The sequence below is a fragment of the Pseudovirgaria hyperparasitica genome (assembly GCF_010093815.1).
Source record: "Pseudovirgaria hyperparasitica strain CBS 121739 unplaced genomic scaffold EJ05scaffold_10, whole genome shotgun sequence".
NCBI classification, from domain to species: Eukaryota; Fungi; Ascomycota; class Dothideomycetes; order Acrospermales; family Acrospermaceae; genus Pseudovirgaria; species Pseudovirgaria hyperparasitica.
Genome location: NW_022985558.1, coordinates 819,861 through 843,304, shown reverse-complemented (window position 1 = coordinate 843,304; position 23,444 = coordinate 819,861). Strand labels below are relative to the sequence as shown.

The 23,444-nt window shown below is 50.5% G+C and overlaps 8 protein-coding genes across 8 annotated transcripts; 4 read left to right on the top strand and 4 right to left on the bottom strand.

Moving 5' to 3' along the window:
• The first annotated feature begins 598 nt into the window (after positions 1–598).
• Positions 599–5,043, top strand: EJ05DRAFT_466338 (uncharacterized protein). The gene is made up of 5 exons (XM_033742805.1): positions 599–3,394; positions 3,448–4,054; positions 4,106–4,187; positions 4,239–4,682; positions 4,734–5,043. Exons 1-5 carry the CDS (start codon positions 891–893, stop codon positions 4,748–4,750), a joined length of 3,654 nt encoding a protein of 1,217 aa, XP_033599492.1. The 5' UTR covers positions 599–890; the 3' UTR covers positions 4,751–5,043.
• On the bottom strand, positions 4,734–6,266 carry EJ05DRAFT_477266 (tetratricopeptide-like protein). The gene is made up of 3 exons (XM_033744211.1): positions 5,803–6,266; positions 5,548–5,754; positions 4,734–5,492 (listed from the first exon to the last, which is right to left on the bottom strand). The coding sequence occupies exons 1-3, from the start codon at positions 6,178–6,180 to the stop codon at positions 5,103–5,105; spliced, it is 975 nt and encodes a 324-aa protein (XP_033599491.1). The 5' UTR covers positions 6,181–6,266; the 3' UTR covers positions 4,734–5,102.
• Positions 6,267–6,324: 58 nt separating this feature from the next.
• EJ05DRAFT_477265 (Adaptor protein complex AP-3 delta subunit) lies at positions 6,325–9,935 on the top strand. The gene is made up of 6 exons (XM_033744210.1): positions 6,325–6,540; positions 6,591–6,709; positions 6,765–6,961; positions 7,015–7,398; positions 7,448–7,676; positions 7,721–9,935. Coding segments are annotated over exons 1-6 (3,081 nt in total). The 5' UTR covers positions 6,325–6,538; the 3' UTR covers positions 9,871–9,935.
• On the bottom strand, positions 9,726–10,327 carry EJ05DRAFT_511785 (uncharacterized protein; the record flags this gene model as incomplete). The annotated part of the gene is made up of 2 exons (XM_033748265.1): positions 9,726–10,141; positions 10,219–10,327. The coding sequence occupies 2 exons, from the start codon at positions 10,325–10,327 to the stop codon at positions 10,080–10,082; spliced, it is 171 nt and encodes a 56-aa protein (XP_033599489.1). The 3' UTR covers positions 9,726–10,079.
• A 501-nt stretch (positions 10,328–10,828) lies between these two features.
• EJ05DRAFT_501580 (uncharacterized protein) lies at positions 10,829–11,450 on the top strand (the record flags this gene model as incomplete). The annotated part of the gene is made up of 3 exons (XM_033747132.1): positions 10,829–11,041; positions 11,153–11,279; positions 11,398–11,450. 3 exons carry the CDS (start codon positions 10,829–10,831, stop codon positions 11,448–11,450), a joined length of 393 nt encoding a protein of 130 aa, XP_033599488.1.
• Positions 11,451–11,941: 491 nt separating this feature from the next.
• On the bottom strand, positions 11,942–16,801 carry EJ05DRAFT_511783 (uncharacterized protein). Its single transcript, XM_033748264.1, has 2 exons — positions 16,444–16,801; positions 11,942–16,383 (listed from the first exon to the last, which is right to left on the bottom strand). Exons 1-2 carry the CDS (start codon positions 16,660–16,662, stop codon positions 12,286–12,288), a joined length of 4,317 nt encoding a protein of 1,438 aa, XP_033599487.1. The 5' UTR covers positions 16,663–16,801; the 3' UTR covers positions 11,942–12,285.
• A 965-nt stretch (positions 16,802–17,766) lies between these two features.
• EJ05DRAFT_52727 (uncharacterized protein) lies at positions 17,767–18,605 on the bottom strand. Its single transcript, XM_033748888.1, has 2 exons — positions 18,277–18,605; positions 17,767–18,227 (listed from the first exon to the last, which is right to left on the bottom strand). The coding sequence occupies exons 1-2, from the start codon at positions 18,412–18,414 to the stop codon at positions 17,907–17,909; spliced, it is 459 nt and encodes a 152-aa protein (XP_033599486.1). The 5' UTR covers positions 18,415–18,605; the 3' UTR covers positions 17,767–17,906.
• A 1,907-nt stretch (positions 18,606–20,512) lies between these two features.
• Positions 20,513–22,463, top strand: EJ05DRAFT_52510 (uncharacterized protein). The gene is made up of 2 exons (XM_033748835.1): positions 20,513–21,268; positions 21,318–22,463. The coding sequence occupies exons 1-2, from the start codon at positions 20,840–20,842 to the stop codon at positions 22,344–22,346; spliced, it is 1,458 nt and encodes a 485-aa protein (XP_033599485.1). The 5' UTR covers positions 20,513–20,839; the 3' UTR covers positions 22,347–22,463.
• Positions 22,464–23,444: the final 981 nt, after the last annotated feature.

Sequence of the window (23,444 nt, the reverse complement as noted above, 5' to 3'; positions counted from 1 at the left end):
AAGACACATGAATGTTTTTGGTTTCGCGAATGTCTCATCGCAGTGACGGCTCAAAAGTCGTGATCGTAAGCACTTCAGGCGTTTCAAAAGTAAAATGCGTGTTGGCCGGGCTATCTGAGAAGCTCCTTGGGCATTGCACATGGTCGAGGTAGATAGATTTATACTTTCTATCTGCCCGAGAGGAGCGACAGCAAGGATTTCACGGATAGCAACATTTGCAAGGATGAAAGCAGATTGGAGGTGACATCTGCACTGATAATCAAAGGATGAGATAGCTCACAAATACTACTATGCTGGTAACCAAACCATTCTTCCACATAACGCACGAGGTGAATATATGAAGTCATCCTACATGTCGGATATCCTATCAATTTTACTCAATCCTATTAAGACCAGATCTAGTATACAACGATTTCGTGATATCTATAATGATATTAAAACCGCCCGTTTCGTTTAGATAAGTTGCGGACCCAAATGGAGACCTCGTCAAGCTTGTCATGGATGATGGGATGCAAGCAAGGGCGGTGGAGTACGCTTGGCGTGACGATTTGGAACGCGCGCGGCTCGTCGGCCAATCATATCATCATCACCCTCCTTGCTGCCCAGTCCATCCTCATTGCTGCAAGCCCAGGTTGGGGCCTGTGATACGACAACGTCACAGAATCATCTGCCTAGTGTTCGGGCTCTTCACTGCCTCATACTTCAAACTCCTCTCTCCTTCAAAGCTCCTGACTCTTCTTCCTACCTGCGCATCATACGAGTCGCTCACAAGGACCCCGCATTTATATCCCACGACCCCGCAACGGACGACAACAACGTACACGGAGCAACGCCACAGCAGATTCGGAAGCGCATAAAGAATACCAGACGTGTGCTTGCTTCTTGAAGTTATGGATGGCCAACGGCGCCAAGGACGAGCCGACGAGGAGCTTTTTATGCGCCCTCCAGCCTCAAATGACCCAGAGACTCCTACCGTGGGCCCTCTAAGGATTCAAAAGAAGGACAACTCACCAGTCTCGCCCGCCCAGCGTACCGGATCCGCAGACAGTGCCTCAGCAGCTTATGGTCGGGCGGCGCAACAAGCTTTCCCACCTCCTACCAAAGCCCCCACTGCTCCTCTACCATATCCTGACGATCGCCCGGCCGCGCGGCCAGTATACAGCCCAATGTCTTCAGAAAGAGAACGAAGCTCGAAGAATCCGACAGCAGTGGAAAGTGGAAGACGTCGATCGAATACCAGCCAAACTTCTGGTTCCCCTTCAACCAGAGTCAAATTCGATGCGAACGATCCGAACCGACCAACATTATCAGGCTATGCGCAGCAGCAGGCTGCGCCAAAGCAGTCCCTCGGCGAGAGGAGAGGGACCGCTCCGAAACCTTTGCCACAATCTCCAGGACCAGAGACGCCTGACAAGGAAGATCTGTTCCAGAAGGCACCCCGTCCTCCAGGGGTACCGGGGGATGCTGCAAACGCAAATCCGTACCCAGAATACCACCAGCAATACTGGCCTCCACCCAATGGAGGTGGCTCTAAAGGCTCGGGTCTCAAAATACCAAATCCCGGAGGCGTCAACCGCCTGAGTTCGACAGCCTCGAACGCCACCACGAAAGCACAACGTGGTTCTCCTCCACCTCCAGAAACCCCAATAGTCGGGCCTCCAGATGGTGATATCGAAGCACGCTATGCAGCTGCAGGCATTGCCGGAACATCAACTCTCAGTAACATACAAGCACAAAGCGCAGCTGCTTCCCAAAGACAGAATCAATACGGAAGTCCGCCCCCAATTAGGACGAATGTCGGTGGGGGACAACCCGTCCAGCAACCCACGCCGCCGCCTCAAATTCAACAACAGCAGCAGCCTCCAAGACGGCCGTGGACACCGACTGAGCAGCCAGGGAGTCAGCCTCATGGACCACCGATGGTATACCAAGGGCCTACAGAAGTCAGAGGATCTTCGCCCGCTGCAACAGGATCGTCCCCGCCAAGTCAGGCACCAATACCGTTACAGCAGCATAGCAGTGGGCAAGGTGGCATTCAAGCACCTGTAATACACCCAGAACACCCTATCGAACAGGAAATGAACCGGCTCAATATTCACGAGGAACCACCACCCGCATACTCGAGCATTGGAGGTGGGACCAGTACAGCCCAAGGTTATCCTAACGAGAAACCGCGCCCAGTGGTGACTCAACCAACTCCGAGCACTGCTCCAGCGGATCCAAGCATGCAATCACATCCTGCATTCGCCAATGATCCCCGGCAACAGGCTGGTCCTTCCAATTTACAACCTGGTTCTACACCAGTACAGTATGCCCAGGTAAATTCTTCTCCAGCCCCTGGTCCTGGGCCTGCATCTCCTCCTCCTCTACCAGAAGGGTGGATCGCGCATCTGGATCAGAACTCTGGGCAGTACTATTATATACACCTTCCAACACAGTCGACACAATGGGAATTTCCAAAAGGGCCAACTCCGCTCAACCTCAACGAGCCCATGTCACCAGTTGGTACCTTTGTGAATCCCCTGACGTCTCCTAGTACTAGCTCATTTAGCAAGCCTCTGCTTTCTCCAGGTATTACTACTCAACATGCGACGTACCAAGAAAATATGATGAGCATGGCTGGCCTGGCCACCCCTACGACTACAGGGTTTACAGGTCCACCCCCCACAGCAGGTATTGACATGTTTAAGGTTGCACCTACGAATGGTGTGTACTTTGGGCCATACCTGCGCTACACCAATATGGATATTGAGCGTGGACTCTGGCTTGGCTCAATTCTACTCGTCACTGATGCTCCCCAACCGCCTACCATTCATATTCACCAGAGTATTGATCTTTCCCCCAACCCTCGTCAATTGAAAGCCAATCCTATATACACTCACCAACGATGGATGTTCTACAGATATGACATCGATTTGAAAATGGAGGATGATCATGCGGCGAAATGGACGTATGCCATTACATCTCATCTCGGCTGTACGCGATATGAATTCTTGGTCGCGGGGCGTTATGAGACTAGCTGGCGATTCGTTGCGCACTCAGGCAACGACTTTGCCTTGAATGTGAATCAGAATGAGCGCGCTAAGCTTGGTGGCGTAGGATTCATGTGGAAAGATATTCTGCAGAAACATGCTGAATGTGGAGGTTTCCACGTTCAATTAGGCCTCGGAGACCAAATTTATGCTGATCGAATATGGAAGGAAATTCCTCTTCTCAAGCAATGGACGGCGACGAGTGGCAAAGAGATACGCAAAAATGCCCCTTGGACAGCAAAGCATGAAGAAGACGTCACACACGCCTACTTTCACTATTATACTAGCCACTTTGATCAACCACAGCTACGAGAAGCTTTCGCTCAGATACCTCACATTCTGACCCTAGATGACCATGATATGTAAGTGTACACTGGCAGGTTATCTGTAGGAGTAAGTACTGACTCTTACCTAGTTTTGATGGTTTTGGCTCGTACCCTGAGTATATGCAATTCTCTAACATGTTTAAGAACATTGGGAGGATAGGCATCGAAATGTACTTGCTGTTCCAGCATCATACTACACTCGAAATTCTCCGTAATGTTAGTGGTGATCAAGATCTCTTCACCATTACAGGAACTGGTTGGCACTTTGTAAAATACCTGGGACCTGCTGTTGTCGTAGTCGGCCCAGACTGCCGTTCGGAGCGAAATCCACATCAGGTCATGGCTGGTCCAACGTATCAGGGGCTCTTTCCAAAGATTGCGATGCTTCCACATAGCGTACAGCATTGTATATGGATGATTCCGGTCCCGATTGTTTACCCTAGACTCGAATCCGTAGAGCACTTAGCTAGCACTATGGCAACTGGCAAGAAGGCCGTGACTGGTACTTTCAACATGCTAGGTAAAGTTACCAGTTCGATGGCTGGGGTGGTAGGAGCGAAGAGTATGGTCGGAGATGGGTTCAGCTCAGTAAAGAAAGCGGTTGGAAAGTCCGGCCTAATGAGCGGAATCCTCAGTCCATTCGGCGATATTGACATGCTTGACGAGCTCCGAGATCAGTGGACACATGATTCAAAGGTCAGTTCGAGGAAGGTCAGGAATTCGGCTTATTTTGACCATGACATGTAGGATCTCGAGCGAACCTATCTCATCCGCACATTACAAGGCATCGCACACAACAAGTCTCTCCGCATGACTTTCCTTTCCGGGGGTAATATTTTATCTTTGATCTCAACCTCAATAGAGCTGACGACGTACACAGATGTCAACTGCTGCGGTGCTGGCCTTCTTCACGACCCGTCCAAGCCACAGGATCACAAGTCCATGTATCAGATCATATCGTCCTCGATCGTCAACACTCCACCTTCTTCATACGTACTTCGCCTCCTACACAATAACAAACAGCTCTACGTCCCTGCCAACGGCCATCGTAGCACAAATGTCGTATCTGATACAAAAGAGGACATGATGGAGATATTCACTCAGGATGTGAATGGCCAACCACGAGAAATGAAACGCCTTATGGGCCGGCGCAATTACGTGGCATGCGTCGCTTATGATCCGGATGTTGTACATGGAAACTTCACAGGACAGCAAGCTAATGGAGGCTCAGCTGGGAGACTGAGCATCGCGGTCGATTTTATGGTCCAAGGGGATGGGCAGTACAATACGTCACTCAAGTTTGGTCCGATTGTGATCCCTGCCTGTAGGTATCCATGTTATGTTCTTTTTGAGACATCTACTAACGATAGAATAGTGGCATATGGGCAATGATTTTGAAACATGCGGTATGCATGGCGCCCAACATAGGGGCCAGCTTACATCAGTTGGTGCTGTTGGGCACATGGTAATGACTAAATGATTTGGTGCACTGGCATAGCGAGGTTTGCGATATCCCCTCATTCTCATTCCTGTTCATCCTTTTCGGCACTTTTTGTCTCTCCTCAACCTTGTGGAGTCCGCATAGGGTGTGCCTCTATATAGACGTAGCAGATCAGCACATTAGCAACCTTAGCATAGTGACGATAGCACACCTATTCCTAAATTCTTTCAATACACGCCTCCGTTCACACAGCAAACGTGCTGATCCCTAGTATGGTGCAAAGCTCGTTGACACTCTGTATTTTCACCTCACTATAACTTCTGCGTCTCTATCTAGTAGTGCTCTTGCCGCTATCAGTTCCGCCTCATCATAGCCATCCCAACCTGGCTCTTGCTGACTGGCTCTTCGCACAATTTCCGCTAGCTTCTTTGTTGCCAATTCGTGGAGTTTCTCTACTTTTGCAGGACTCGGGGGCGGTAAGTCCTCTGAAGCGGCTACTGCTTTGGAGCTAGTCTTGGGTGCATTTTCAAGAATCTTCTGACATGTAATTTTGAGCCCGTAGTAGCCGCGTAAATAGTCGTCACAAAGCTCAAGACTGCGACAATACCGGCGCAGAGCTTCGCTGAGCGTGGAGGGGTCGGCGGGAGATGAGAGATAGGAGAGGTAGAGGAGTTCGCCCATGCGAGCTTGCATCTTGCATTAATGTTAGCGCTGTAGTTTGTCGTGGTTGATGTTAAGGTGAACATACGGCCCAGGCATTTGGAAAGATCAGCAGGACCTCTTCGAGACTGTATATTGCCTGAGAGAACATGCTTTGTGCAAGGTATAGGTCTGAGAGCTCCGACCAGGCTTCTGCATCTGTGGGCGAGAGATCGAGGAGCTCTACAAGAGAAGCAATGGCATCCGCAGGGCGATTGAGAGCTTTGAGGGTTGCAACTTTGCGTTTCCGGACAGGCTAGGCTCAGTCAGTGATTGGCGTTCGAAATGGCATGCTTGGGATTACCATATTCGTTGGATCTGCTTGGATTGCCTCATTGTACTTGTCTAGTACCTTCACTAGAGCTGCCGTGTCTGCCGCCGCAGCCTCCTTGTATATGCCCGTCAGTGCCATTATGCGCTCGTTGACCGCGCCGAACCGGGCTGTGAGGTGGTCGATGCATTTCCGTGCGGAGACATTGTCTCCTGTCCTTAGACATGAGAGGAAGAGGTTTTCGTATATGGTCCATGTCTCTTCGGTTTCGGAGGAGGAGAGAAGGGAGAGCGGGTATGGGAGAGAGCTTGTCGGTGCTTTGGCAAGGATGCGCGGAGCTTCCTGTGAGAGGCGGAGAGCGGAGGACTGCGATGTGTGCGAGGGCGGGTGCAGCAGATCAGGGAAAGCCATGTCTAGAAGTTGTTATATTCGAACCTGGAAGAATTGGCTGGAGGTTGGCAGGTTAGATGCTTGTTACGAGATACTGTTGATGGATGAAGCTTTAGCGGCCTTAGTTCGGAACGCGGTCGTCTTGATATACTGGACATGCGCCCATTCTTATAACTATAGAGCACACATATTACACATACACTCTCCGAATCTTAAATTGAAGTGAAGCTCATGTACTTCCTATAGACTTTAACGAGTGTCACTTTCTCGACTATGTCTCTCGGGCACTCGTCACACTTGACCGACCGCTACCCCACCACCATCGCTCAATAATAGGCAACCTGGACGTTGCCGCAGGCTTGAGCCTCAGACCGCTAAAATGTAGGTCTATGGGACATAAGATCCCACGTCAAGCTAAAACGTCTACTTAGGTTTGAGAAGTCTCTATATGACCTCATCCGTGGCCTGCGGAACCACAAGGGCGGCGAGAGGGAATACATACAAGAGAGCATACGAGAATGCAGGAAGGAAATCAGAGGGTCCGATATGGGTCAGAGGAAATCAAAGTCAGATCCCAGGTGCTCAGTGCTAAGGAATACTCTCAGACCTCAAGGCGACCGCGCTTTTAAAGCTCACGTATCTCGAAATGTTTGGTCACGACATGTCATGGGCCTCGTTCCACGTACTGGAGGTGATATCGTCGCAGAAGTTTGCTCAGAAAAGGGTTGGATACCTGGCGGCAGTCCAAAGCTTCAGACAAGATACTGAGGTTCTCATGTTGGCGGAAAACCAATTGAAGAAGGTGTGTACCACCCTTCAAGGCCTGCGTAAAAAGATGCTCTGACGCTGGTCTAGGACCTGACATCTCCGAGCTTGACTACGATATCGCTCCCTCTTATAGCTGTCCCACATGTGATCAATCCTTCCATGGCCAACTCGCTGCTTTCAGACATACTTCCGCGACTCACACACTCGAGCCCCCTCATAAGGAAGAAGACGATTGTAACGTTATATCGGTTGGCATTAGTGTACCCAGAAACCTTGCGTCCCGCTTGGCCCAGGATTAAAGAGCGCCTACAAGATGAGAACGAAAACCCCAGCGTTACTGCTGCTGTCGTGAACGTAATCTGCGAGCTGGGATGGCGGCGACCTCAGGACTTCCTCCCTTTGGCCCCGCGATTGTTCGACTTGCTAGTTCAAGGTGGAAATAATTGGATGGCTATCAAGATCATAAAACTTGTATGGCAATGGGAAGATCCCCCGACGACGTTTGACTTACTGTGTCTAGTTTGCAACTCTGACGCCCCTTGAACCACGTCTCGTGAAGAAGCTTCTACCACCCTTGACAAATATCATCAAGACGACCCCTGCTATGTCTCTCTTGTACGAATGTATCCACGGCATTATACAAGGTGGTATCTTAGCAAGCATAGAAGGAACCGTGGAAGGTGACGAAATAGCGAAGCTATGCGTTGGCAAATTACGAAGCATGCTGGTCATCGAGGGCGACCCCAATCGTGAGTTTTCCAGAAAGGGTTTACGCCCCTACTTACGTTTGCAGTCAAATACGTCTCCTTACTTGCATTTGAGAGCATTGTTTCATCGCATCCACAACTGGTCTCGTTACACCAAGATGTGATCCTTGAATGTATTGACGACCCAGATATATCAATACGAACACGAGCCCTCGACCTGGTCGTGGGTCTGGTATCTCCCGACAACCTCGTCTCAATAATCGCTCGATTGATGCGACAGCTACGTAATGCGCCAATTGAGTCCGCTCTAGCCGATCCGGAGAACGATAGAGGATATCATGGCGGTGTGGTACCCTATGCAGACTCAGATGACTCAGAGGCCGAAGAATCGTTACGCCCTGCCGAGATTCGTTCAGACCAAGCACCGCCTTTGCCAGAAGATTACCGGATAAACGTGATTAGAAGAATCATAGAAATGTGTGCTCGCGACACATATGCGAATATCAACGACTTCGACTGGTATATCGACGTTTTGGTCCAATTGGTGCGGGTTTGTCCATCGGTAAAGGGTACTACGGGAGCCATGGAGTACACAGGAGGTGGCCATAGTCTCACTTCTGACGATATATCCTACGATATCGGTCGCGAGCTACGTAATGTAGCTGTGAGGGTCAAAAGTGTTCGGCCAGAGGTCACCGAAGCGGCTCAATCATTAGTACTTGTGGATACCAGAGACAAGATGTTCACAGTATCAGGCAATGGTGGACAAGGGGTATTAGAGGCTGCCGCCTGGATCGTGGGAGAATATGCAAACCTGGCTACGAACCCTCAAGCTGTCATGACATCGTTGCTACACCCTTCGACCATAAACTTACCTAATCAAACGCTCGCCACCTTCATTCAGGCTGTGCCCAAGGTATTCGCACATCTATCAGGGAGCGATAGCATCTCATGGACCCCAGAGCGTAAGACAATTGTGTCTCTCTTGGTAGCCAGAGTGATTCATTTTTTGGAACCTCTAGCCATGCACCCAGACTTGGAAGTGCAAGAACGAGCTGTTGAATATCTTGAGCTCATGAGACTTTCATCCGAAGCAGCGTCCGCACAGGAGACAGGAGACACCCATGGAGACTTTGCTGACCCGCCATTATTGCTTACACAAGCTATACCGTCTCTTTTCATGGGTATGGAACTAAATCCTGTGGCTCCCGGTGCGCAGAAACGTGTCACTCCTCCCGATCAGCTAGATCTGGATGCTCCTATTAATAATAGTCTACAATCTCTACTACGGCAAGCGGAGTATGATTCTGCTCTAGGATCCGATGTCGAAGACGAGGTTTCGAGAGCCTACTACGAGAAGCCAAGTACGCGACCAGAGCCTGTGGCTGCAGCAGATCGCTTAGAGCAGCCAAAATCAGAGTATACATCCTACCAGAGGAGTGCAGAAGAAGAGTATCTTGATCCGGACATCGTCGCGAGAAGGAAGGCAGAACGTAGAGAACGACACAAGGACGACCCCTTTTATATACCTGCTGAAGGATCCGGTACGTCAACTCCGAACGTACTGAGAACGAACAACGGAGAAGAGGTTGATATCGATTCCATTCCGATCATGGATCTCGATCTCTCACAAGCTGGTCAAATTCGTGACAGGAGTCCAGGACCAGCGCCCCCAAAACAAAAAACGAGGCGAAACTTCGAGATACTGACTGATGAGAATCTTGGTAGTGAAGACGTATCGTCTTTGGAATCCGCGCGTCCTGAGCTGGTCTTACCAAGGTCCTCGGCGAAGGGTAAGAAGGCATTGCTGCAACTCGACTCCTCAGGTCTTGGTAGCCTATCACTCGACGAGGATGGGGATCATGTAAGCAAACTTGACATCGAGCGACGGGAACAAGAGGAAGCAGAAATGGCAAAAGCAATCAAAGAAGTCGAACGCATGCGGCTGGAGATGCAGCGCGCCAACGAGAGGATAGAGGCCAAGCATCTACCTCCTGAAGGCACGGTCGTGAAAAGAAAGAAGAAGAAGCCGAAAGCCAAGGTTGAAGGGAATGATACCCCAACGGTAGATGAAGGCGGAGAAGCCATTGTCGTTAAGAAGAAAAAGAAGGCGAAGAAACCTGTCGAAGGGACTGACGCTTTAGTTGAGGGGGCAGCGGATGGAGAACCAGACGCGAAGCCCAAAAAGAAGAAGAAACGGAGATTGATATCTCTTGATGAGCCCTCAGGGTCTTAGATGAGATCTGTACACTGCATTGTATAGGCTATAGCATATGAACAAAGAAGCAACCCACACTTTTAATCGTAAACTCTCTCCAGCCGTGACCGTGGATATTCCATGAACTCCAATATGTAGACACCATAGCGATGCATGAGATGTACAACCAGACAAGTACTATTCTTTGAGCAGCAGCATAATCTCTTCTCATTTTGTGCTTTATATGCTTAGAAGAAGAACCTCAAAAGCTCGACAATCAATCCACCGCAAACAACGAAGGCAAGGAGGACTAAGGTTGACATTGTGTCAGCCATTTATGTTCTGTAATACGATGACTCTCTTCTCCGGAGTGTTTCGAGAACTCACTAATCCAGCCCTTGCTGATGGGACTCTTGTGAACCTCCTTCTTTTGCAGGGCCGCTTGAGGCTTGCCATGCTTTGCCTCTTCGCGCTTGGCGTATTTGGCGTTAGCCATACGCTGCTGAGGTGTTTGTGCCTGGAGGGTAACATGTCAGGGCTATGCATCTTCCCGGGCAGCATTCTCAACGACAGACCATTGTTGAGTGTATGTATATGTTTGTACGTATGGAGCCGAGGGTGAGGAAGAACGTAGAGTGTAGTACAGCGCACGGGAGACGGTTGGTTTGGGAGAATTAGGTAGAACGAGGAGGATGGTGCCGTGTTATATCGGCTCGGTTTGTAGAGGAGAAAAAGAAGAGTACAGATGTTAATTCGTTATTCAAAGCAGGCCGCTTACTTGCTGACAACCTGTCCTAATCCCATCCCCAGTTCTTGGCGCCGCTAGGTTCACGCGCGGGATGATCCCTGTCGGCTTGTGAGATCCATCTACAAAGTATGCATAGAGCTCTTTAAAGCAAGCTTCGCCTTTCCACCAACGTCAACTACTACTTACCTCCCCTACAAGCTGCAAACCTCTCCGTCGCGAAAGAGACAGGACTTCCGCTCCAATTCCACGATGAACACCTCAAGACTCCAACTCACCACCCGTCTCGCCCGACTCGCCGCTCCTCCTCGTCGCTCCGCACTCTCTCACTCCCGCCTCACACCCTCCTGGCCCCCAATCGCAACCACAACACTGACCTCCCGGCGCTGCATCTCAGAACCCGCATACCAACCTCCTCAACCACAACAACCACACCCTCCCACGCCTCCAAAGTCGAACCCGCACGTACGTAACCCTCGTCCAATTTACACACCCACATCACACACCACACATACACACACACACATATATATATATATATATAGAGGGAGAGAAAGCTAACAAAATCCCTGATAGCGCGAGTTCTACTACACATTCGGCTCCCCCGTACTCAAAGTCTTCCTCGGCGCCCTCTTCACATACGAGCTCCTGCTCTTCGCATGGCTGAAGCTCGAGAACATTGAATTGGCCAGGGATCTGAAAGGTGAGTCTATGCATAGCCTTCTCCTTGTCCCCCCTCCATTCCCCGTTCTCCCCCCGGCCCTTGTGTGTTTTCAGTCGTTTCTTGACGTAGAGCAAACGATGATGCTGATGTACGACAGGCCAGGTCGCTGCGCTAGAGGCGCAATTGGCAGAGCTGACGCAGCGGAAATGAGCGCTTGAGTGGTTTTATTTTTTTGGGGGGGCGGGTATGCTTCGCGGCGATACTAAATGGACAAGATGGAAGGTGTTTGGCGTATGGGAGATAGGCGGTCGTTAGAGTTGTGATATCTGTCCACGGCATACCCATGCGTGCATGGCGTGAGATATTGTATCTTGAACTCCGTGCCGCACGCATCTATCTTGTGTCGTGGACCACAGACTCGTCTGGTCGTCGCTAGAGTGGCAGACCGGGTAAAGGGATGCCTGCGATGAAGAGGTTATAGTGGTGAGCGCAAAAAGGTATTACAAATGAGAAAAGGGGAAATTGAAACGAGTATGCGCCTTTCGCGCACACTCCTCGATCCATTAAGCCTTGATCATCCGAAGATGACAGGTTACAGTATGGGTGGTTTTCCTTTGAATCCTGAACCTCAGATGATTTATGTCGACGAACCTTCCAAAAAAAAACCTGATCTCTTGCTCATTCGAAACTGGAACGAGGAACTGGATCTGGTGACCATGGACTGGTAGAAGCTTCAGGCCCCTTGAATCGGCGCCAATCAAGAACAGATGCATCATGTAATATAGCGATGTCTATCTCGGGGCCTCATACAGAATGCTGGGTCTGAATTTGGTACTGCAAACACCCTTTCTATAGAGCTATATACATATACAGTAGCCTTCTCGCAAGAGGAACATTGTGACGCGAACCAAACACCAACTTTAGATGGTATCCTAGATAGAGATGCGCCTTACACCATGCGAGCAATGCCGAAAGGTCGTGATATGTGCGCAAAATCCTCAAATCGCAATTTTCCAACTCAGATCTCTCTCACATATTATGCCAGTCAAAGATCCCCATTCCTCCTCTTCGCCTCCTCGAGAGCTCTCTTTTGAGCTCGAGCTCTGTCATCTAGCCCATCGTCAGTGGGTGGTGATGGCTGTTCAGACTGTTCAAAGGCCTTTTCGACCTCCTTCCATGCATCTTCGAGTACCGCGAGACGTTCTCTGACATCTTGCTCCACTCGTTCTACTTCCTTGGCCCCTTGCGTCTCCACCTTCTTGATGACAGCATCGTCCACAGCCTCGGGCCTTGCACGCGTACGTCCGACTTCGACATCGAATTCTGCATTACACAGCTCACGCTCGATCTCACCCAACGCCTGCATGAGATCCATCGAGCTATCCGACAAGAGACGTAATGTATCCTTGGCCGTTTTACGAACTTCAGGATCGCTTTCCGCAGGCAGAGCGTCTAGAATCTCTTTGCGGTATGAAAAGTTCTGCTCTACAGCACGCTGCACATTATACTCAACAATATCAAACAACTCCTTGAGCCGCATAGCGCGTTGCTCGCGGTGTTGTAGGCTCGCATTCTTCTCTGCGGCGTCAAAGTGTCGCTCCATTTCCTTCAGTTTCTTGATATTGCCTGCTGCATACAGCGGCTGCACTTGTGTCTTCTTATATTTCTTATCGCGTTCCGAAATAGCACCCGCAACACGATCATGACGCTCTTCCAGAGCCCTGTGCAGCGCGCGGATCGTTTGAACAGCTTGAAAAGTGGTCCCGGGCTCGCCTTCCGTGGAGCCGCCTTCGATGGCGGCTTTGCCAGCAAGGCCATGCTCGAGGTGAGATATTGTCTCTTGCCAGGACTCCATAAGCTCGCCGATCTCCTTTTGCAGACGTAGGTACACTTCGTTGAAGACAGCTTCGTTGTACTTGTTGTACTCTGCCTGGTCTTCCTGTGCCTTGTGCTGCGCTTCATCAGCCTTGAACTTGTCTTCAAGGACACCAATATCCGCGTAGCTGATTTCATTGTTATCAAATAAGCTGTTCGTACGCGCCTCCTCGGCTTCTTGTCGCTGTTGGCGCTCTTTCTCATTCTTCTGACGCAGCACCATGGCGGTGGCCTCGAACGACTTGGTCAACTCGGAGATGAATGCAAAGTTCGATGGAAAGCGTTTAGGGAGATCGTCCAGTATCATGGCTAGGTGGGGATGGGACGGGGCTACAGAAGGTATTCGTGACGGCAACTTCGACTTGAGGTTATGCACATCGGCTTGTTTATTTGGGACGGACGTCGACACATGTGATGGCTCAGGATTCGTCGGTAGACTCTGTGGCGGGTTTCCCTTAGGGACGTCAATGGGAGGCGAATCGGGCTTACGATCCACTGGCGTCGCGGGGCTGATCGAAGTCGAGGGAATAAGTTTTGCTTCCGGTTTGGGTGGCTCTTTATTGAAGAACAGATCATGCTCCTGTCTCGAATTGGAGCTCGTAAATCTATGACCCTCTGCAGTCGGACTAAACAAGTGAGGCGAAGCAACCATCGACACACTGGTAAGTACTTCCGTAGGGGTGTATGGTTTGAAGCCCGGAGGGGGCATATCTTGTGTAGGTTGTGTACTTGGTGGGCTGGTGTCATCTGGGACTGGAGCTGAAGATGTCAATTTAGCAGACTGGTTGGAGTCACTGGTCGTCAAATTGTGGCGATATGGCGTGTATGCATTACTCGGGCTCCCCTTCCGCGCTGGATCTGGGTTCTCACGCGATACAAAAGACTTTGTCTGGTCATCCGGAGATTCCCTCGTCGGTGGCCGGCTACTGTCATTTTCACGAACGTCTGAAGCTGGTGTATCTTGATCTTGAGACCGACCAATCATGACCGGTCGACCACCAGGACTGTACTGCTCTTCGGTGCTCACAAGGACAAAATCATCGACGGTAGTAGATACCTTCGGTCTAGTCACATCCAGACTTGGTTTCGACTCGATCACGGCCCCCTCATGCTCGTCTTTCAGCTGTGCATCCGCTGTATCCGATATTGCAGCGATTACTGGGCCAACAGGTAGGTCGTGGTAGTAAGGTATACCGCGGGCTTGGGATTCAGCAGCTAAGAACCCTTTGAAGATACTTATTTTATCTTCAACGGCTAGAGCCGCAGCTTCTTGCCGAAGCATCTCAATGTACCGTTCCAAAGAGCCAGCGTACCACGGGTCAAGATCAGGAATAAGATCTCTTGGTTTTGGTGGCGTTCCGGGTTTTGGAGTATCCTGGCGCTCCACCGGGGCTTGCTTGCTCTCCATGGTCAGTGATCCGTCATCGATACCAAAGCGAGAGGCAATTTCGTCTGGTTTATTACCGCTATTGATATCGTTGTTCGGTTCAAGCACAGGAGATACATGCGCAGCATGCATTACAGAGTGATCATGAGGGTCGTGCTGTTGCTGCGCTGCTGATGCTCCTTGATTCTCGTTAGACGAAGGCCCGAGAGATTGATGTATCTGGTTGGAATGTTGACTAGGAGACACGAAGCCACCGTCATTTGACATGGAGGTACTAGTCGTCTCCGATATCTTATTTGGAGGGACGGTTGGCCTTTGCCATGGCTGTCTTAAGCTGGCTATGGAAGATGGTCGAGAACTTGGAGCAGACCGTCGGTCCCACTGTTGCTGGGCTGGAGTCCCGCTCCGTCCTTGCTCAATGGAGACGACACTGGCGTTCGAACTATGTGTGGCTTCTGGTGGCGGAATCGGGTCGTACCCAGTAGGGAGACCCGGAGGAGGCATGTCTAACGTCGCAGGCGCAGGCGCTGGTGGAGTAGGCCAGCCTTCGGTGGCAGGTCCGGGGCGATGGTCCACCTCCTGGGTGGATGCGGAATGTGGCGGAGGTGAAGGGTTGCTTGGAAGTTCGCTGATATGTTCTTTAGGTGACGGTGGTCCCTGAGTGACCTTCGCATCAAAGCTTGCGGTGTCATCAACCTCTTCGACGCCCGCGCCGAAATGTTCCCAATCCGAGGGCCCCCCGAACCCAAGAGCAGATGCTCCGGTCGCAGCCGGTGTCGCAGGAGAGATAGTGTGAGCTTGGGCTGTTGGTGGCACAGCCTCTTCCTTGATTGAGCTTGCAGATGACCCTACAGGTTTACGACCTAGACCAAGGGAGTCCGCTCTCCTTATGGGTAGATTGCTTCTACCAAAGTCCATACTTTGCCTGTGTGAAAGGGGTGATATGGGCTCATTATGAGGCGAAGAGACAGATGAATACGAATCCTGAGAAATAGGAATAGACGGGCGATGATCTGGCTGATTTTGAGGTTGTGGGTAAGTGTGAAAGTTGCTGTCTTGACTCATGCTTTGCTGCTGCCAATTATTTTGCGTTTGTGGCTGCGACTGTGGCTGATTGCTGTATACATGCTGTGGATTCGGCTCTTGAGGGCCACTCCAACTCTGTGTTTGTTGGGTCGGCTGTTGATACAGATTCTGCTGAGTATGATTTGGAGTGGGGTTCGTGTACTCAGACTGGCCTTGGGCAGTATGGGCGTATTGCTGCGGCTGTCCCTGGCTTTCCCATTGCTGTTGGTTCTGTGGTGGCATATGCTGTCCTGAGGATGGGACACCAGGTTGTTGGTATGAGTGTACTCCTGCTGGATTCGTGCCGTAATCTGGAGTGCTATTCTGGTAGTTGGGATGTACGACTGGAGGCGTATATTTGAATTTGTTCTTTGGGGCAATTTGACTGGCCTGGGTCCAGGCCGGAACATCTGGAGGAGGAGGAACGTAGACACCTGGTAGAGGATTTGTATTGCTCGGCATATACGACGCAACGCCTTGGCCTGATAGAGAAGGCGGTATATAAGCAGGTCTACTCTCACTCATTCCCGGCATGCTCGATGACGGAACCGGAGGTGAGGGCGCGGAGAAGCTACCCTGCGTGGAGCCATACTGCACGGGAGTCTGTGTCGTTGACGGAGGGGGATAGTAAGGCTGTGGGACAGGTGGTTGGGGTACCTGGTATGGCACATTGCTTTGGCCATACGAGTTTTGCGGTTGAGTTGGAGCACTATAGGTATGTTGTTGTGAGTTCGACTGATATACGCCAGGAAGTTTCGGTGGAGGAGGAGGAGCATTTTGATTATATTGTGAATATTGCTGGCTTGAATCTCTGGGCTGGCACAAGTTAGCTTCGAGCTAGGTTGGCTCAGATGAAGCCGAAGTCTCGACACGTACCGGTATTTGGGGCACAGGCGCTCCGTTCTGTTGCGCGCCAGGCATGACTCCATAGGTCCCCGGGTTGTAGCCAGATTGTGGTAGCTGCTGCTGCTGATGTTGTTGTTGTACCTGATCTTGTGCGGTATGTTGCCATTGCGTACTCTGGTTTTGTTGCCAATTTTGATTCTGGTTCGGAGGAGGGCCTGAGCCATAGGTCTGATATCCGTATTGATTCATGGCTCATGTGCGCACAAAGGATGCTGTAGGCTACCTGACACGAAAGGATGTGACTTGTCCGTATATCAGCTCTGTTAGGAGGCCATGTTGAAGGGACGGATGCGTTCAGGAGTTGCGGTTGGGGTTGAGAGTAGAATACGAGCAGCACTTTGGGGCTGAGTTCAATAGAGGCCAGGATCCTGCCTGAGCATTCTTCATCCTTCACCCTTGACCCTTGACATGGATCTAGGCGAGCTAGGCTCTAGCTCCCCTCCCACCCCTAGGGGGCCGCGGTCCACATGCAGATCCCTTTATTTTTATCGACAATTGCCCTAAGTGGGTCTGTTCCACAGGCTAAATCGTGAATAAGTTCATCTTTGTTTATACTTATTTAACATCTTACTTTGTGGAATAAGAATACGAGTCTACGTTGTAAGACATCTATGAGTACAACTCACGTACCCACATCGGCCATCCTTTTGTCTGCCCTGTAATGATACGATTAAGCCTAGAAAACGACACGTACATATCTGCCTTTATACCGTCGTATATGTAGTATCGCATATTCATAAGATTGGGTTATTGACCGCATGTTGATACAGTGAGGCTGACATCCTCTATCTCATCTCTCATGTATATACACATTCTCACACTTTGAGTACATGTGTTGAAGTACTGACGCTCAGTAGGGAGCTAGTTGTAGACTGCTATCATTTGACCTGTCTTCTTCAATGTGCTATTGCACCACAGCTGGATTGATGTTTATTGTCAATGCTTGCCGCTTCAGCGTTGGTTTTGCACCTGGTTCGTTATTGGTGCTACCCGAAATCGTCGTGCTCGCAAGGTATGAGTGTGGGAGGATGCGAATTTCAGCCCAGGTGTTCAGAAAACTTCGTGTTTGTTTTATCCGAACAAGATTTCCACAACCACTTGGGAGAAGCCAGATAGGCCTCAATTCCCTAACAGCAGGACCGCCTGCTGAGTAGGTGTTTGATATCAATCTAGGCCCAACCTCTTCTTGCCTCGTGCGGGTGGGTGGGTAATGGGTGGTCGCAATTGTGAGAGCCGTGGGTACGATTTGCAAGCGCAACGATAACGTCCTGTAGGTAGCGGACTGAAACAACGACAGATAGCCGGAAGCCTCACTACAGCATATTTTCTTCCCTCTTCTTTCTTTCCTCGGCGCGCACAGCGGTCTGCCTCCGTTCCTCTTTCATAGTTGCAAAGACCTAGAGCGGAGATCAGTAAGTTCTCATGAGCCAAAGTCATGTCTTTCTTACCCAGAACCAAGCCGTGATCTCCACAAAAGCCCAGCCGAACACCACGCTGTTCTTCAGCTCATCTCCTGCTCCTGCTCGATATGAGACGCCTTTGGCACTCAAAATACCACCCCTCTTGAACAGATATGTGTATCCCGAGATGATGAACAGGAATATCAGTCGAACAGGCGTTTGTGCGCTCCAGTATGCGACGGAAGCTTCTTCGTTGATGGACGCGGCTACGAAATCGGAGAGCCCGAGGAACGCGAATAGAACGGCAAGAAGAGCTGTAACAGGGGATGCCTTGTTGAAGGCAGTGACTTGGGGCTACTAGAGTCAGCAAGGTCACGAATCGTAGACCTTAAGGGTCACTTACGATGCCCATAGCTTCCCCTAACATGTACACAAAATTCTGGTCAGCGACTGTCTTTGGCGACACAAGCAGGTAGTACGCAATTGTGAGATGCAGGATGGAGGTGAGGCGGATGATCGTAGAGGAAGTAAAGATTGCCATCTTGGAATAGGTGGTACGGAATTATTAGCTTTGGAAGACAGTCGATGAACGCTCAATTTTCAGAGTGCATTTGGGAAGGGTGCGAATATCGCGGCCTCAGGCATCATCACATCGATCTACCATGCAATTCAGTCAATTCATCCGGTTGACAACATCAGTTCCGTGGTGGTGTCAATAACCCTCTTGATGATAAGGTATATATTTCTCGAATAAGAAGTATGCCAAGATGAGTCTGCCCAGATAGAAACGTCACTACACGGTTACTAGCAGTGCGCAAGCCAAAAGGCAAAAAACGGCGCTGCACAACACATTATCTGTCAGAACTCGCATCTCGCCGTCAGTTTCGTAGCAAACGTTGCACAAGTTTCCCAGAATGTCTAAAAATGTTTCGTCGGGTAGAAGCGAGAAGTTTCAAACGAGACATTGAGTATACAGCACGCACAGCATACACGAGACGTGGTCCAAACTATGGGTCCAACCGGGACAGGCCGAAGTTATCCTTAGTGCTGTCTTCTGTGTATATTTTTAGATATCGAAGTCAAGCATTGATATTAGTTAACCATAGTACGAGAATGACGACAATCACAAGTCACAAGCCGGCGCATAGATGGACACAGAATGGCCAGATCACAAACCTACCTAGGTAAACACGGTGCTTAGTCGGCACTGGGCTGAAGCCTGGGTCGCAGGAGTGTTCGAGGTCAAGTGGACTGCGCCCCGTCCAAATAGTTTGCGGGCGGGAGACGTGGGCCGCTGAACAGGGGTTCGCGTGATGGCGATGCAGGCCAGGACACGAGGGTCAATATGCAAGGTAGAGACGAGTGCTGGACAAGCCGAAAGTGATAGCGCTGTAGCAGTGATGTAGCGATTGGGTATGGCAGCGGAGTGACTCAGTATGCACTACGTAGTCAAGGAGTAATTACCTGGATTCTCGTGAGTGTGGCAGTGGCAGTAATGCAAATGAGGCTGAACCCATTCGCGTCCATGTCCATATATGCTAGTATGGAATGTACGGGTCAAATGGATATCTTAGTGAGTGACTAATACACTGATATTAGGTATCTAGCTATATTGAGGCGCAATCAGGCCGAGGGAGGAAGCAGCGGCAGTGGCGTGAGTACGTGGGAGTCAATCGTCCCTACCTAACCTAGGTATAGTTTCACAGAGGACCGTGCGCACTTCAATAAGGGAAGGGACGACGCGGGTGTCGGGGCCTGGACGGGAAGGCGGGGTAACTGGGTAAATGCAGGTGGGTATTATCTGATGTGCCTCATACAGGTGCCCGTACATATCTATTGCCCAGGTACAGACTACATACTACATAGTTTCAGAAGAGGTGTTGCTCTAACCGACTCTGAGCAGACTTGATAGTATGCATGGCGCTCAAATAACTGCAAGGAAATGCCTGTCCTTGCGCGGACGAGCACGGCAAACGAAGCATTGCAGGCTTGTTCGTTGCGAGCTAATAATGCTGCATCGAATCTACTCTGTTGTCCTGACGCTGATTCGCCGATATGGACAGGCATCTGCTCCTGGCTGAAAGTGGACCCTGACCGCTGATTGACCAGTCGTCCGAAGCTAATGCGCGAGATGAAAACCCCTGGCCAATCAGGCTTCATAGCCTCGTTCTGCACGCACTGCAACATACTTGGGCTGGCGGCTACAGACAGAAAGACGATCCATTCAACGTCCAACATCATGCCTCCACGCCGCATCACTATCCTCCTCTTGCTCTTAGTTTCTTTTGACCTCTTCTCATGCTCGACATTCTGCCCACTGCACGTCTCGACTTCTTCCTCTCATTCTTGATATCCACCGTCACAAAAGTGCAAATTCTCCTTCGTGCAAGCAAGGAGCAAACCTCATATCAAGACGTTGCATTGCGCTGCCTCCAGTTCTCCGTTAGTGTCCTGTTCAGCGCTTTCCTGTGACTCGTGGGAGAGCGAAGGGTGGGAAATACAGGTGAGCTTCATATGTCGTGTCCATTCGTCTTGCTGCATCTGCTAATCCACCTCAGTCCAGCCTCTATCGTCCCGGGCGTCTATTTTCCACACTATCACCCTGCTCCTCTCTACCTCTGCACCAATCTGCTTCGTCGTCCTGCTGGTCAGGCCTTGGTAAGTGTCCGCCAATAGCTTGATGATATTCATTCCATCCTTCTTGACGCCCGCGCTGTCTGCTCGCTCCCTGTCACTACGCATACCATGTCTCTCTAAGCGCTTGCCTAGACAAAAGGCAACTCATCTCCTCCACTTCTTCTACTCTTCTCTTCTCTCCTTCGAACGCTGGTCTTTCCATCTCTCGTACCTTCATATCCTCCTCTTTGAGCTTTGTCAAGCTGGCCTCGACCAAAGCGTGCTTGCTCTAAGCCTTCTCTTCTTTCTCTCCGTCATCAACCACCTCACTTTCGTCGTCCGTCTATAGAATGGCTACCAACCAAAAACAGACTGTCGTGTCTCTCGATCGTCGAGACTCGAACGGCTCTCTCGCTCCCTCGCTCAAGTCTCCACGGACAGCACGCTTCGCCGAAGCCACCACCATCATCTCTCCGGTCGAGCCATCAAGGAAGCAGAACCCATTCCTGGACCCTCCGACAAACCATTACATGCCTCAACCACAGCCCTCAGATGTTGGCTTCGGCTACATTGGCTCCACTTCGGTGGTAGAGGTCGAGGAGACCGACAGACAGTATCTGCCACCAGCCACTCCGAAGACTCCTCTCAAGAGTGCTCTCAAGTCTCCTGGAGCTCCACCACGCGAGTACTACAACAATGTGCTCAGCCCTACCTTCAAGGAAGAGCAGATCCTTGAGAAGCAGGAAGAGTTCACAGAGAAGGAACAAGCAAAAGACTTGGTACTTACCATACACACCAATCCACCCTATTTCCGCTAACACCTCACAGAAAGTCAAAACCCGTGTACGCATGGCAAAGATGGTTCTCCGAGGTGTCAACTTCGCCTGCAGTCTTATCGTTCTTGCCATGCTTGCAACCGTTTTTTCAATTTTCAATGCCACAAGAAATCTCCCTGCGAGAAGCAGTCTACCACCATGGGCTGCCAAAACCCAGACCTGGCCTCAGATCCTGCTCCTAGTCATCGCATGCGTGTCGCTCTTCATGTCCGTCGTCATTCTGACTGCGTACTTCCGTGGTGGCCACAAGCGAGCTGAGAAAGTCGCTGTTTACTATACCACCTTCGCCGTCATCTTCTTCATCTTCAGTATTGTCATGTGGGCTGTCGGTGCTGGTGTGTTGAACCAGAGCAAGGCCAACGGTAATGGTCAAGATCTCTGGGGCTGGTCATGCAAGGACAACAAGCGCCGCAAGCTCTTCGAAGATGACGTCTCTTACGCTCTCGTCTGCCGTCTCCAGGACTGGTCGTTGGTGTGCTGCATTATCGAAGTAGTCGTCGAGGTCTTCTGCATCGTCATCTACGGCATCGTCTTCTACCGCTACTGGAGCAAGCGCAAGCTCAGAAAGTCAATGGCTACACGTGACCGTGCCCGCTCTGACCTTTACCTTGCTCAGTTGAAGTCGCAATCAGCCCCCAATACGCCAGGATTCGGTCCAATGTCTCCTCGATCCGGCGGCTGGCGCCCACCACCAGGCCATCCCCTCTATGTCGACCCGCTCTCTGCTGCCGAGAATGGTGAATCTGATGCAGTTCAATATCCACGCGGTGTTGCTCAACCCAGACCATTCCAGCTACAAGCACCTCCGATCAAGGTGCAAGGCGCCACACCCAAGCTATCACAGGATGGCTTCGAGCAATCAGGAACGCCCGGCTCCATACCAACCTCACCCACCCTCGCACAAAGACAATACGACCACGTCCCCGCCGCACCAGGCGAACAGCAATACGCCGCCGTACCTATACCCGGCGCCTATGTCAGCCCAGCAAGCCCAGGCTTTGCACCATCGGCCACGCATTAATTCGACTTTGGCGAATAGTGAACCCACGCCACGATTTGCGTAAGCCGGTGGCGAACCGAATTTGACATTTAGCGACGTTTTCTGTTTTTGACGTTTCATCCGGGTTGATATCTCACGAATCTCTCTGGATATGCATGGGACTGGAGTGAAAAGGACACCTTGGAACTTGGGCAACCACACCTCTTATATATACCACACCTTTGTACATGATCTCACCCACTAGAGCGGGCGCGTCAATCGCGCGCTATTCGCATTGTGGTTTCTGTTTTTGACGCACAACTCTCTTTAAATACCTTGATCAGCCTCAGTCGGCGAATTCCAGTTTCCTTGAACGTCAGTGCGATGATGGGTGGTTGGACGTGGGACACGATGGATTGGATATATACCGGTCTGATCAGACCTTGGACGCGGTGATGAAGTGGGCAGATTAATATACTTGTTCCGTAGCATGCGGACGCACAATAAACCAATATCATAAGTTATATTTTCACACTTCGCCTTTACTTACTTGCTTGCCTGCATCACGTGCTTGGATGTTTGACATCATGCTGCGCCATGGAGAACAGACTGTGCTTTCTGAACCCCTATTAATAAGTGTATCTGATACAGGGCTCTTCATACGATAGACCACATGTACGTATATCTATCTATACCTACGTAACACTCACAAACATATTCGCTCACCACCTCCTCGTTATACACCATCAACTCATAGCTTACCCACTCACTAGGTCCTTTGCGACTCACTCCTTCGCTCCTTCGCTCCTTCGCTCCTTCCCAACCCCCTCCTCTCTAGCTCCTATAAACCAACCAAAAAACCACCCAAGCTAAATCACACCATTCCTTTCTTTCTACCTGCCCATCTCTTGTTTCTTCACCTTTGTCTGTACTACAATATCAAATTATCAGATAAGGGAATGCTCCAGTTAACTTATCTCGTGGTGCGGGTGTTTGGTTTCGTTCGGTTAGCTGCCGTGTGGACGGATGATTTGTGGAGGTATAATAGACTGGGATTCAAATAGATGGATGGGTGTGCAAGACGCGGGGATCGCATTTACGCCTTTTTGTTTAGAGAGGTGTACAACGTGGAAGCTCATT